This window comes from Schistocerca cancellata, chromosome 3, assembly GCF_023864275.1.
Source record: "Schistocerca cancellata isolate TAMUIC-IGC-003103 chromosome 3, iqSchCanc2.1, whole genome shotgun sequence".
NCBI classification, from domain to species: domain Eukaryota; kingdom Metazoa; phylum Arthropoda; class Insecta; order Orthoptera; family Acrididae; genus Schistocerca; species Schistocerca cancellata.
The window spans coordinates 424,592,015-424,606,907 of NC_064628.1; the positions used below are offsets into that span (position 1 = coordinate 424,592,015).

The window sequence follows — 14,893 nt, forward strand, 5'->3', positions numbered from 1 at the left end:
GCAATTGCTTTGCTAATTTCTATAATGCTGCTTGCTTCCCAAATCTGCATTTTTTCATTGCTGTTTGCGTTAATTGTTTTGTGCTGCTGCATTGCCTCATCCCTTAGTTTAGCATCTGAGCTCAGTAGATTTAAGTTAGCTTAAGAGGGGTAGACTATATAAGAAACTGACTATGGAGAATAGGTAAAGAATGCATTGCGAAGTTATATGAAAAAGATTTGGGCCAAAATGAGTATTGTACAATCAGATATAATAATTTTGAAAGAAATATGAATAGAATACAGGAAGGAGGTATAGATAGGACTTTTTGGGAATAATGATGAATGAAGGGAGATCTCCAAGAAGCAAAGAAAGTTTTGTTTGCAAAATACTGCAATAAAACAAAACCTGTCCTTTCCTTGTGTTATCCCACTATGTGTTTATGTACCCTTGTTTATTTGTCTTTTTCCTGTCTTTATGTGTTTAGCTGATGAGAGCTATGTTGTCGAATTTTTCTGATAATATGTTATTTTCTTTGTAAAGATGTTTAGACATTATTTATTCTGTTTTGTTTTAATGCTCATGTGTGAAGTTGATGTTTCGAAAGTTATTATGATCTTTTATGTATGTACTCATGTCATAATTCCTGTAACACTGATGTATATGTTATTTCTATTCTTTTGTAAAGCCTGTATTACTACAAATGTTATCTGTATTGTTATGTTTTAATGATGTATTTTGTACCTTTGTAATTGTATTCTCATCTTATAATATTGTAATTGACACCAGTTCATCAAATTAAGTAACTTGTAAGCATTCATTTCACTGTACACATTTCTGTTGGTCATAGTAATGCACAATATGTGAGAAGTTGGGACTGTTAATGTTTGTATGTGTGTTACTAATTCAGCAAGGGACTGGATAACAGCATTGCTGGTTCTAAGGACAAGTGGTGGTTTATGGACTTGCTATATTGTCTGCAAGACTTCTAAGGACAATTCCAAAAACTTTGTGCGTGCACAAGTGGTGGTTTATGGACTTGCTATCTTCTCTGCAAGACTCTTCGATGGTGATTGTGCACCTGCACAGTCACAACAGATGGCTGCTGGCCATCTCTACAAGGACTGCAGTGGGTCTGCATCTTTGAGGACCCACCAATACCATTATTTCTACAAGGACTACAGTGGGTCTACACCTTTGCTGACTCACCGGTACCATTATTTCTACATGGACTGCAGTGGGTCTGCACCTCTGGTGGCCCACCAATACCACAATCTCTACCAGAACTACAGTGGGTCTGCACCTCTGGTGACCCACCAAAACCATACTCTCTACCAGGACTACAGTGGGTCTGCTCTGTGATGGCCTACCTACCAATATTCTTCAAAACTTCGAATGACTCTGCTGTGGGTTTGCTCTGTTGTGGCCCATTACGTGTCAGCATGTCGAGAGTCAGCACTGTCTTTCTGTTCGAAGGACAACACTACTTCTTCAAGACTGCATGGAAATCCACTACTTCCATGTGCATTGTCTTTTACTGCTCAGACTTTGAGAAAAGAAACGGCAGTTTTACTGTGATGAATGATCAGGACTGTCTTTATGGACTGTGAGAAAATTTTAGCTTTTGACCAACATTGTATTAATAAGTGTGTGCATTTGATATCTTTCTTACTGTAATTATTAAAAATTTTTTCAAATCTGTATTGGCCAGTGCCCAAAACAATTTGTAAATTTTTTTGTGGGGAGCATAGGGGCTATGTATGTACGCTGTTTATGTTTTCTTATTGGTAACGTTACGTAGCGCTCTGTATGAAAATCACTGGCTGTGCTGTGTGCAGTCTGTGGCCAGTTTGCATTGTTGGCAGCCATTGTAGTGTTGGGCAGCTGGATGTTAACAGCGCATAGCGTTGGGCAGTTGGAGGTGAGCCGCCAGCAGTGGTGGATGTGGGGAGAGAGATGGCGGAGTTTTGAAATTTGTAATACTGGATATTATGAACTGCTATGTATATTATGATTTTTCAACACTATTAAGGTAAATACATTGTTTGTTCTCTATCAAAATCTTTCATTTGCTAACTATGCCTATCAGTAGTTAGTACCTTCCGTAGTTTGAATCTTTTATTTAGCTGGCAGTATTGGCGCTCGCTGTATTGCAGTAGTTCGAGTAACCAAGATTTGTGAAACGCATAGGTTAATGTTAGTCAGGGCCATTCTTTTGTAGGGATTTCTGAAAGTCAGATTGTGCTGCGCTAAAAAATATTGTGTGTCAGTTTAAGCACAGTCATGTATAAATTTTTCTGAGGGGACGTTTCAATCCTTCCTCCGACAATAAAATATCGCTTTAAAAACTACCGTAGCCTACAAATAATATGGTATCATGGAATACGGTTTATATCTGCTTTCATGTACAAATCTACTTAATAGTTAGTGGCTTTGTACAAGAATTTATGCTACAAAATATGGAGATATGCGGTGAATAGTAAAAAAAAATGGAACTATAAATCTTTTGTTACATAAACTTTTATTGAAAATTACAAATATTTACAGTAATTTTGTCGTCTAAATAAATGAGTCACAAACAATAGAAAAACTGTTATAGAAACAAAATAATTGTTGCAAAAGGTATAATATATATTTATATTAAATTTGTCGTCCAAGTAAATGCACTTAACATTTGTCGCCTAAATGAGCTTCGACACAGTGCGCAAGTTCATGTTAGGAACTGTTAACATCCTTAAGTATATCGAAGGAAATTGATTCTTCGCCGACAGGAATATAAAAACTTTCGGATCAGTCATTCTTGAGAAGTGTGCTTTTCCGGAATATTTGTCAGTATTTCTTCAGACGATTCAATTGCTATTATATCTTCTTCTACTGCTGCACTAGCGTGTAATCCACAATGTATTCTTTATCCGATTAGTCATTACTCATGATGTGAAACCACGTGATTGAAGCGGCTGTTTACCGTGCGTCTCACCAGTTTTGGAAACTCTTAATGATGTCTGAAATTTACGAACTGATTGTTTCTCGTAAAAGATGAGAGAAGCTGGGTAGGTTTCCACAGTGGTCTAAAATGTGCACAAGCAAAACTGATTACCCAGATATCGGCTAGCCTCAAGTATGAGGATGTGCAGAACACATCTCAGTCACTCCAGTGTCGTTCTGAATGTCTCTCCCGCTGTGGAGCTGTAAGGAATAGTCGGCAACAAGCAAAACGACGTTTCCGTTTTGCGTCCTACTCCGTCCAATAAATAATATGGTGAAATACTTGCAGCTAATTGAAAAGTGTTATATCTCAAGTAGTATAGGAAATGTAAAAATAAGACATATACATATGATGGATGGAAGTCAACTTTGAAAATCTATTTATTGGTATGAGGTAACAGAGCAGTACGAAAAACAACCAACTTTATCCGATACTGCGCTTAAGAAAAATCGTTGTGGCTAGTAAACTAGATCATCAGTGTTCAGGGATGGTGTGCTATTTTAAAGCATAGAATATATTCTCTGAGAAAAATTTTCCTACATTCTGTGTAGCGATTTTGCTACCATCACTGGAGGAAAGCGTTAATACTGGTGCATGCTGGGAAGTAGCGGAAACTGTCGACGTGTTTCTTTTGACTTGCCTGTTGTATCACCATAAACGCTCCATGATGAATTAGCTACGTCCAGTAACTTTCACTAAATGGAGAAATGCAAACTTGGATCAAGCTTGATACTAAGGATGTCGAAACAAAAAGTAAGATGTACACTGTAGGAAGATGTAGGCAGCTGGTGCTTGAAAACTTCTCCATCCGCCACTCTTCATTCCTATAAAAGTACCGCACCTTCCTTCACACGCGTCAAAGGAGCTCCTTGTCGGTCTTCCTGCGCTTGAAGAGCAGTTCCACCGTGATGTAGCCGGCCATGCCCAGTCCCAGCACTACGTACAGGATGGCTATCTTGACCCAGGTGACGAGGTAGGCGCTGTAAGCGTAGGAGATGATGTAGCCGACGGACTCCCACAGCCGGAAGTTGCTATAGGCCGCCTCCTCGCGGCTTGGGAACAGGATGCCGCAGAACGCTGCAGACAAGACAAGACAAGGCACATTTCACTGAAGCAGTTAGGCGTGGATCCAAGTGGATGCGTAGAGGGGGGGGGGGGAGGGGAGGGGAGGAGAGGGGTGAACTGGGAACTGATGTACAGGGTGTTTATGTTTTAACGCTTTATAATATTTATTACATTAAACTTACAGTTATAAATGATATGTCAAATGAAAGAGCAACTCAAACAGTTTTACCAAGAACCTTATAAATGTTCAATGTGAGCACCATTACTCACACGGCACACATCAAGTCTATAGCCGAGTTCTTCCCAAACGTTGATAAGTGTGTCTTCAGTGGTTGTAGCAACAGCTGCTTCAATCCGGTTTCTTAATTGAGGGAGGTCTGCTGGTAGCGGAGGCACGTACACACGATCCCTGATGAAGCCCCAAAGGAAAAAATCTAATGGCGTTAGGTCGGCTGAATGTGGAGGCCATGCAAGGCAAGCCCTATCATTGGGTCCCTTGCAGCCTATCCAGCGCTTGGCATATAGACTTAGTGTGTGCATGTGACAAATGGTGCTCATACCGAACATTTATAAGGTTCTCAGTAAGACTGTTTGAGTTGCTCTTTAATTTGACATATCATTTATAACTGTAAGTTTAATGTAATAAATATTACAAAGCGTTAAAACCCCGGTATTCATTTATATATTGCAATGCCTTGTAACTTAAGCCAAAGCAATTTAGTGAGGGTTACTATTATTTTTATATATATTTCATGTATTTTATTGATAATATCACTATAAAAAATATTAGGCGTTTACGGTACGTGAAAAATAATGGTGACAGCATACTACAACCGGGGGGAGGAGGAGGATGAATTAGGAAACTGCGAACACTCACCAGAAAACAGTTCTATATCTGCGCCTGGAAACGATGATGGAAATAAAGGAAATAATAAGCTGTGTGATAAGAATTCAGGAATAATGGACATTAAAGATGAGACTGATGATGGCATTGCAATAACAATGAGAACTAGCTGACAAGCTGACTATGGGAACCCCATAGTAGACGAAGTGCAGAAATTCTGACTGTTTTGACGCAAAATAACGAATGACGAAAGAAAGGAAGGAGTATATTTTAAGCACATTACAGCAGGATATAGTGCTATTCTTCACTAGAGACTCACCTCGGTCTTTCATTAGCCGCTATCAGTATATGACCTTCGCAAAAATTTAAGAACGCAAAAGAACCTATACTGATTAACAAAAAGGTAGATTGACCGGCCAAAATACCGTTATTAAGTCGTGAAGTATAATAAGTAGAAGCGAAATAACATCGTTGGTGTACGAGAAAATATTCGAAAAGAAGAATTACAAACCGATGTCTGCCATAGCAACTGGAGTCATTTCTGTCCAGATAATTCCGCTCCCCCTCCCCTCCTCCCTATAGCATCCGTACATTTGCCTGTAACCTATAATAATAAGGCAGAGTAAACGCTTTTATACTATACTGTTCCGTTGAAACAACCAATTTTCAAGTTTCAACACAGTTAATGTTACTACGAGCGTCCGTAATCAGAAAGGTAGATTTGTCTGTCCAGATTTTTGTAAAACTGCATGCACTGCAATGGGTAACATGTGAATAATATCGTACAGAGTGTGCGTACAGATTTGTGGGGTGTCTTAGCATAGTGCACATAAGGAATGCATGCCTGAAGGTACATTGCATCGAACTATACAGACACTTCTCAACTGTAAATATTTAAGTATTTATTTGTGTAACTATGGAAAGTCCAACGGAAATTTACAGTAAACGTATTCATAACTAGGCCGAGTGCTTAGGCCAGGTGTTGTAAGTATCGTAAGAATATTAGACACATTGCAGGTCCTTGTTTGCTGTAGAGGTTTCTTGACATCAACGCTAACGTATTTGCTTACCATTCATTATTCAAGACCATTGGCGTCAAACTAAAAGGAAATCAGTAAATATGTCATTTTATTATGAGAGGCAAAGCGAAACGTTTCGCGGAATGGCGATGGATTTAGTCCGTTTTCTCATATCACTGAAGAAAGCCCCACCGTTCGCCGTGCGCCCTTAAAGATAGGAAAGTGGCGGAGAAACCGTGGAGTGAAAACGAAAGAAAAAAAAATACTTAAGAGGCTAATTTATTGCCCTGAGCAGCTTGGTGCCTCCCATATTACCGAAATAAATCTCCTAATGGAATTTTCTAGTTTCCTTTATAACCGTTTAAGGATCTGTTGCTACTTTCCGTACGCATAAGGATCAACCAATAATGAGTTCAGCTGGCTATTTAAGTGTTAGACAGTGGAAATTTCTAATTCTTCGGTTAGCACTGCGTACATACTTTCCAAGAACGAAGTAAAATTGCTCAAGGGCAGGGGGGTAGGGTAGCTGTGGGCGATCGTGGAACGCTTTGGTTCCTGGGACGCCCTGCAAATGGCTCTCAAACTGTGAGTGACAGCGCTTTAATAACACCTGGGAGTGCCGGCGGCGGAGTGCCCTGCCCTTTATGTAGGGCGCTGCTCCACAGAGATGAAGTAGCCCGCATCCCATCTGTGTCCAAAGGGTCTCACAGGAGTTCAGTAAACGACCAGCCGCCGCTTAATAAACGTCGGGATCAGTATATTAGTTGGGAAACACTCGGCGTCATGTAGATTTTCAGTTACGTACTGGGAAAACGAATATTTCTTCCATCTCTCAGCCATCCTCTTTTGCCGTTTTTGAACCATATAGTCAGAAGCGATTTCATCCCTCTTTGATATGCAGCACTTATTCACATTATCGGGGCGAAATATTCTGTGATTTGGATGAGGCGTGGCACTTCTTTCATGATAAGATAAAGTTGTCCTGAGGATTCTTTTGTATGTATCATAGTTTTACTAGACAAGTTCCTGGTCCTGCTCTGGCCATCGAAATGACTTAGTCAACCAGTATAAAGGGACTCCGAAAATGGGAGTGGTTATCACATTCACAAATCTCTGAGAGAGGCAAAATAAGTCACAAGTAATACAAAAAATAATCTTCAACCGGCTCGGGATTTAATCCAAATTTGTTAGACTGCTAGTTGTCTGACTTCTCTGTACACCTTGCACGCCCTTCGTACTTACTTTTAGTTTGGATTAGAGGCTGTATTTCTGTGGTCAAGCAACATACTGGCCCACTGTAGTGAAATATAACTCGAACTTCCCACTCCTGACAATGTGCAAGTAGCATATGTTGGGGAGGGGAATAGGGGTGGCTGTACTGTGTTGCATAGCTGTATGATGCCACAACCCGATTTCTGGTGACTTACAGAGAAGGGAACTGTAGTATCATATACGGATGCCACTACACGAGTGTCATAAAGTAGGCAAGGGAATTGAATGTTACTGTCAGATAGCGGCCGCGCGAGATATGGTGGACCCAATGTTACACACCTGCTGAGCCATGCCCCTAGTGGCTCCGTGCCACTAGCGCCCTCTGCTGCTGCGATGTAAGACGATCGACGGCAGCCACACAGCCACTAGCACTTGGAGCAAATTCGCGACCTGACGCTGTGCAGACACCATCTAGTCGCTGCTGTGACTCCATCGTTCAGGTTTTAGAACAGAGCCATGCCTGAGCTGCACGATATTTCCTGCTGCTTTGTTTGTAAAAGGTCTTCGTACGAGTGAAGAAATAGGAGATAGGTAAATCTTCTGTTTACTGTGTTAACTTGTTTACTAATCATTTCTGCTCCGGTCTAACTTTCTATGCCAGCAGTAACCCGCCTCTCCTTACTGTTGTATACAAAGTCATACACTACATGAAGTACTCCACATGATCATGCTGAGTAAATAAAGGAAATGAAGATGTCTTACAACGGAAATGTCTTACTGAATCATAATTCGTATGGGTACCCTAATGAAGCATGATAATATGGGTACCATCCGAGCCCACAGACATATTAATGAGAGGAGGAATCGTACAATCTGTAAAAGAAATAAGTCGTTACGGTAACGCATGAGCTACACACTGAGATAAACAACTCAACATTGATTTATTGGATAAGGGCTTCTAATGATGAACTACAGCCTTGGCTCAGAAGGGTAGGCAAGGCAAGAGCAAACTAATGAAAGTAATACACGAATACGACCAGTGATAATGAGCATGGTTATTGGATAGGAGGAAGAGTTCGAAAAGTAAGATCGCTAAAGCACATTTTGAAAGGAACTACCGGGCTGTGAAGAATTACAACGGAACGACTGGCTTCTAAAAGAAGTGAACTAATATCGCGTCCAGTACGGCATCGCTGATCGCAACGCTGGCTCATTTTACCACAACCGTGGCTTAATGCAGAAGGCAATGATGGTAGCGGTTGGAGATTCTGAGTTCAGCTCTCCATTAGTGCTAAACTGGAGGCGTCTTTCCCCCATGGCTTGCCTCATCAGTCGTTCAGAAACAAATCTTTTCTCCACAATCTCCTAGCAGTGTCTGTATTCATTGTTAATATTTTCAAACTTCACTGTCATTGTCGAAGCTGGAACCTCGTTGGCCACTGGTACCAGATACTGCGGGATTGGTCTAGCAAAACTTAAGTAAAGATGTTAAGCAGTCTCTTACTCTTCCGGAGTTATGCTATATTTAGCCAATAGATCCATGGGGTATGGAAGCAGGCGCAAGATCTGTCCCCCACGCCGTACAACTCTAAAACAGACGGCCGGCATGTAGATGCAGACGAGAACATACGTACTCCACAGATAATAACATAAGAAGCAATCAGAATGCTGGATTCTGAAATTTAAACCGGACGTCATTTCGTGGTGTGACACCCTGCGGTAACGGACATCCACATGCCACCCTCCGGACCGGAAACTGGCATCCGGATAAATGCCATGTCAGCTATCTGAGCTGAGACACAGGTTTGGACTCTGAACATTTTCATGGTAGCCAGCTCCTAATCTGTCGACAGTGCAGGCCCTTCGCTGTGGCAATACGAGAAGTGGAAAGAATGCATAAACAGGACGGTCACTGGAGGCAGGTACTAAATCTAGCTTTCAGTTATTATGCAGCATCAAAGATCGACTGCTTGGTGAAGGGAATGCGCATAAAATATGCTGATATGCACTCTAAGACAAAAATAAAAAGATCTAAATGGGACGGAAATCGGTAGATGTGATGTACAAGTATAGGCAAACCAAAACCTGCCATTTCAGAGAAACTGGGCGATTTTTTCCTTTTTTTTTTTAAGAGTATATGTTTCGTGACTGTTTCAGAGAAAAGTGGACACCAAACTGCATATAAAATACGTTTTTGTACGTCTTCAAGTTGACGAAAGACTTTCGACACTGCACTGATACCGATGCTGGCGACTGATGACAACGATATAGCATGCACTTTTATTTATTTCTTTCTTTTTTTTCATCAGTGACCCAAGTAGAGTCAGTGACTTTCCATGCAAATGCCGCGTGAAATGACAGGAGGACAGGGCGACTACAAATTGAGAATATTTGGGAAGGAATTTCCCGTCTCAGCGTTTCCCGTACGACCGAGGGATGTCTCCCGAAAATCGTGGGTAGAACTGCCGAATGGGACCAATTTTTAATTTTATTCCGGTTCAGATATCTCAGACAAATATAAAACTTAGTCCACCTGAAAGAAAATTTGTTGATGAGTACATAAAGTCCATGACAAGCCCAACATGCTGAGTGCAAATATCCGCACAGATACGCCTTTCTTTTATCCGTGAAGTGCCAACGCGAGTGCGAGGAATGTGTTAGCGTTCGGGTTTACCTGGTTTAATATACATTAAGGCGTCGGTACTTGGAAAATAACTGCGAAGAAATCTTGGGGAAAAGTTAAAATACTCGTATTTCAGTTGATTGACGTAAGAAGGTAACAGAAAAATTTTCAGGGAAAAACAGCTATACAGTAATATAAATCACTCAGGTATGAAATATTTGGAAGTGCAGGGAAGCCAAGGCGAAGTGACTCCAGGGAAAATGAGAAGAAATCGGAAAAGAAATTATCATCAGAATGACTCAGCACATAGGAAAATCAAAACAACATTTGGCGAAGAGGAAAAGCAAGAGCGGCAACATCAACAGTGCAACGGGTATTTCACTGTTAAACGCAGAGGAGAGAACTAATAGGTGGAGCGAGTACGCTGAAGGCTCCTACAACGGGGTAGGAACTGTCTGACAACGTGATAAGAAAAACTGATATGGATGTGATAAAAGAGATTTGTATGTTTTATGATTAAATGAGGCAGAAGGGATAGATAACATTCCATCAGAAGTTCTAAAATGATTGTGGGAACTGACACCCATGGGACTATTCAGTTTGCTGTGCGGAATCTGTGACACTGACGACATGCGATCAGACATTCAAAACAGTGTCATCCATTTAAATGCGAAGACAGCAAGAGCAGATAAGTGCAAGAACTTTCACACAGGCAGGAAAAGTAAAGGCACGAAGGAGTCAGTCGAGACGTTTCTCAATCAAGACTCATTCGTATTCTCTGTCGGCCTGAAAAAAACTTTGGAAATGTAAAATGATGCAGGATGTTCCTCGTTCAGAAAAACAGGAATAACATTGTGCTGTATTTTGCGCATTAAGTGAGCAATAGTCGAATTCTTTTCCTTTTATGACCAAAGTCAAGGAAAAAGTTTGTCCTTTGGTACAAGTAATTCACATGTCACAATGAATGGAAACAATTGAAGCCGATGATTTTCATTTCTTCTGTAATAGGAGTACTGTCCCTATGTCGTTGGAATAAGACGTGTCTTTCTCGTAGTTGACAGTTATTTGAAAATTATTGAATTGTGGTTGAAAGCATATTTATTTCATTATATTATTTCCAGTTACAAACAATGTGCACGGAATCGAAGCCTGATAAAAAACGGGAGAAAATATAATTAAAGGATGTGATTATTAAATACAACAGCTGTAGGTGTTCATTGTGATTTGGTGGTAAAGTATGTAAAATAAAGAACTACGACGACCTACTTTCTACCAAAATTATCTTGATAGTTTATAAGGAATTAAATATTTTCTAAACATCAAAGGAACTTCCCTAACAGCCGTCAATTGTAGTTTTATTCTGGAGTGGAACATTCCAGATACAATCTCTTGCTTTTGTTCTTTTCCACACTAAACTCGCATAACACGCCAAATGGCAACCGTGACAGGACGATCGCGATTGCGATAACTGAATTCATTGTGCTGCTTGATATTCAGATTTATGAAAATCCAATTTTGTGTATGGTAATGATAATTTTTCTTTTCATATCACGAGCTGACATTTATATCTGACATTTTAGAACAAAACTGACGCAATGAAGGACGTACCGGTATTGTGAAAAAGTAATACTGACTGAAAGATCAGAAAAATGAAAGTAACCACAAACTCACAACCACAAACACACCCAGTGAGGTAATGTACTTGACTTTTAATTATTTTGCTTCTCTCTGGACATCATTAACGGAAACCGGTTGTAACTTGGTCTAACTGAGACGCCTTTCATGTGTAATTGGCGTTAAAGAAACATTTTACATACATTTCCCTAGCAGTCCTAATGGCCGAACGATTAGTTGATAGAAGGTTCTATGCAGTAAACTTACATTTTTGAGAGATTCTTGCTTACCAATCATCCTATTGCATACGCTCTTTTCATTTCAGTTTTCGTAAAATCTGAGTTATAAATTTATTGATATATCGTTCAAAAATGGCTAACATTATCGCTATATCTGACGTAGAGCAGACAATCAGTAAACCTTCTAACACGAACGAAACGATTAATCAGAGTGGTGTCGTGGGTGGTGAAAATGAATTCACATTCCAGAAATGTGACAATATTTTAGAGGGAAGTGAGGAGTGAAATTTGACATAAGATTCCCTTGAAGCGTACGTTGAGGAGAATGCCGGTACAGTTCCCTGAAAAGTGAATATGTAGAGATGGATTAAAATCACGATATTCCATAGTCGTAACTTGATATGTCTGAGTTTATTAATAAACTTTATGACTATCGATCGTAGTTTTCCAAGATTGACACTATGCTAGTATTAAGTCGACTCGTAATTCTCGCCTGGACATTAAAGTTTAGAGGCCATTTTCGGTATGTTCTTGAGAGTTATTTACGCTTAATAGTGGTAACACGTTAAAAGATAAAATTGATGAACGTTTAAGAATGATTGAGAACGTGAATCTGTGGGGTTCCATTTCCCTTTTTTTTTTGTCAAATGTTTTATATGAAGCGACTGAAATTTCAGATCGGTTCAGATGTTGTGCACTTGTTCCTGTATCTTACGTGAAGTCCAGCAAACAGCGGCACAAAAATTTGGAGAAGCAATTCGAAACTGAATAAGTCGCATGTCCACTACATGGCCTACATAGTTTTCTAACTTCGTGCAGTATATTATGCTTCCAAAACACATCAGCTACTGCAGATCAACACTGAATTGCTGTCGATAATTTCACATCAATTTTGACGGGAGCGTTCTTGAAAAGATTAACTGTAATCCCCATGGCAGTCTTTAGACATTTATTATCTTGAGCTGTTAGCATCATGCCATAGCGGGACTTATGTGCAGGAAGCCAAGAGTGGACAAAAAATATTAGGTCGTTAAGGACACTTAGAAGAATTTCACTTTATATTAGTGACCTGAGGTAGACATAGCATAATTTTACAAAATACACCGTTATATTTACATCAACCTAAAGAAATTTATTGGTATGAAAAACTTATGCAGTACTATCAGTGTATGACATCAGCACACCAGCGTCACGAAATATGTCCCAGCCTAAACGTAAACAAAAACTGGAATCGCGTTTAGTAATAAAATGAACTAGCTGCTTTAATTACGCGTACGTAAATTACCTTTGGAGAGCTTCACCGACCTAGGTACTACCGTATACGCAATTCTAGTGGACAGAATTACCATACAAAGCGTAAGCCACTGTAGAGCTGGTAATAAAATTTATAGCCTCGACGCTACCAATGTAACTCGATAGTTCGATGCCCAAGTAGTTAATAAATCACATGAATTTAGTTGCTTGTCTGGCTGATATCTTGTGAATGCTTAAAACGGTAGTGTACATGGGACAATAGTCGTTCCCTGTTACTAGCACCTGCCGTAATATCGTAAAATTTAGGAAATGAGTGAAATAAAAACAGAATGTGAATTCTGGATCAAACGAAGTCACTATGAAGTGACGATTCTATTAAGCCTTGCCATTATATGTTGCTTTCAGGTTATCCGTCAAGTCTGCGTGATTAATATCTTGGTTGTACACTGACTTGTAAAAATATATACACAGATGCAGACACATGTGTACTGTGTTACTGGACAAACAGATTTCCTGATTACAGAATGTCTAAATAAGTTAAATTCTAGTAAAAATAGTTATTTATCTTCTTCAATACTATTTACATATCGGAAACTGGATTCGTTTTCACGAGTACAGTGGTTCAAATCCGCCTCTATCTGTTCTTTCGAAGACTATTGGGAAAGTACACTGAGGCGACAAAAGTCTTGGGCTAGCGATACGCACAGATACAGATAGCGGTAGTATCCCATACATGAGATATAAAAGGATAGGGCATTGGTGGAACTGTCAGTTGTATTCAGATGATTCACGTGAAAATGTTTCCGGCGTGATTATTGCCCCACGGCGGGAATTAACATACTCTGAACGCGGAATAGTAGCTGGAGCTAGACGCATGAGACATACAATTTCTGACATCGTTAGGATATTCGATATTCCGAGATCCACAGTTTCAAAAGTGTGTCGACAACTCCAAATTTCAGACATCACCTCTCACCACGGACAACGAAATGACCAAGGCCTTGTAATGGTCACCTAGTCGTAGATATTGCTAGTTGCTATAGTCGCACAATTTCACTCCCATTTTCGGAGCTTGTTAGCACTTGATGTTAAGTTGGCGCCATTAAAATGCATTGTGTTGTGGTAATCGCTGCTACTTGCTGGATCGCTGCCGTGTCTCGATGCTGATGCTGGCTCTAAATCTGGTTGTCTAGGGTTAAAAACATGAGGTCCCGTGTTTTTTATGTGCTTTTGATGATAAAGAACGAGCGAAACGAACAAATATGTAAACTTCAAATATTTATTACTCTGGTGGCCATCTTAATTCCACTGTCCACCAAAGACCATGACACAACACAAAGTAGTACTTCCCTTACATGTTCTTTGCATTGTTTATCCACCTCAAACAATAACACACAAACACACTTTACCAAAGTTACATTCCGACTGCCTCTCGACCCTTCTTGCTGCTTGTATTTATAACATTGTCAAAGAACTACTAAAAAGAGATATAGTTTATAAGTCACATGTACATCTGTTATCATAATTTGTGCAGAAAAGTTATTAATTTGCATCGAGTGACATAATTTAACATGTTATTAAAATGACAGACAGATTTGTTGACTTGACAGAATAATTCTTTGTTACAAAAAGGCCGTTTTTTAGAAGTTTGTCAATTGACTTCTCTAATTTGCATAAATAAGTAAATAACATGAATTATTAAGAATTACATTGGTTTTCGTCTAAAATAGGATTGATTACGTGAATACTGAGTGAAAACGCTCCTAGTGAACAAATAGGTTTCACTAGGTGATTTTTATTTAAGGAGATCTAAAATACCAAAGTTGGCCACTATTTTTCGTACTTCATATTAATTATTTAAGATGAACTTAGTGTTTTTACATGATGACATTTGCTGTATCAGTGATCAAGTGATATAAACTTTTGTGTGGGTCAGTTATTCAGTATAATTTAATGAGTTGACTGTTTATGGAGACATGTTATGCAATCATTGTTAACATACACAATAACTTTTCTATAATCATAAATACTCGTTAAACTAGTTGAATTTGGAGGGTA

At 39.5% G+C, this 14,893-nt stretch overlaps 1 protein-coding gene across 1 annotated transcript in view; it reads right to left on the bottom strand.

Annotated features, from left to right (window-relative positions):
• Positions 1 to 2,535: 2,535 nt before the first annotated feature.
• Positions 2,536 to 14,893, bottom strand: part of LOC126176734 (UNC93-like protein) — a 515,292-nt gene continuing 502,934 nt past the window's right edge. Inside the window, exon 7 of the mRNA XM_049923903.1 lies at positions 2,536 to 4,042. Coding sequence (XP_049779860.1) covers positions 3,822 to 4,042 — 221 coding nt within the window. The 3' untranslated portion in view covers positions 2,536 to 3,821. The remainder of the gene's footprint in view (positions 4,043 to 14,893) is intronic.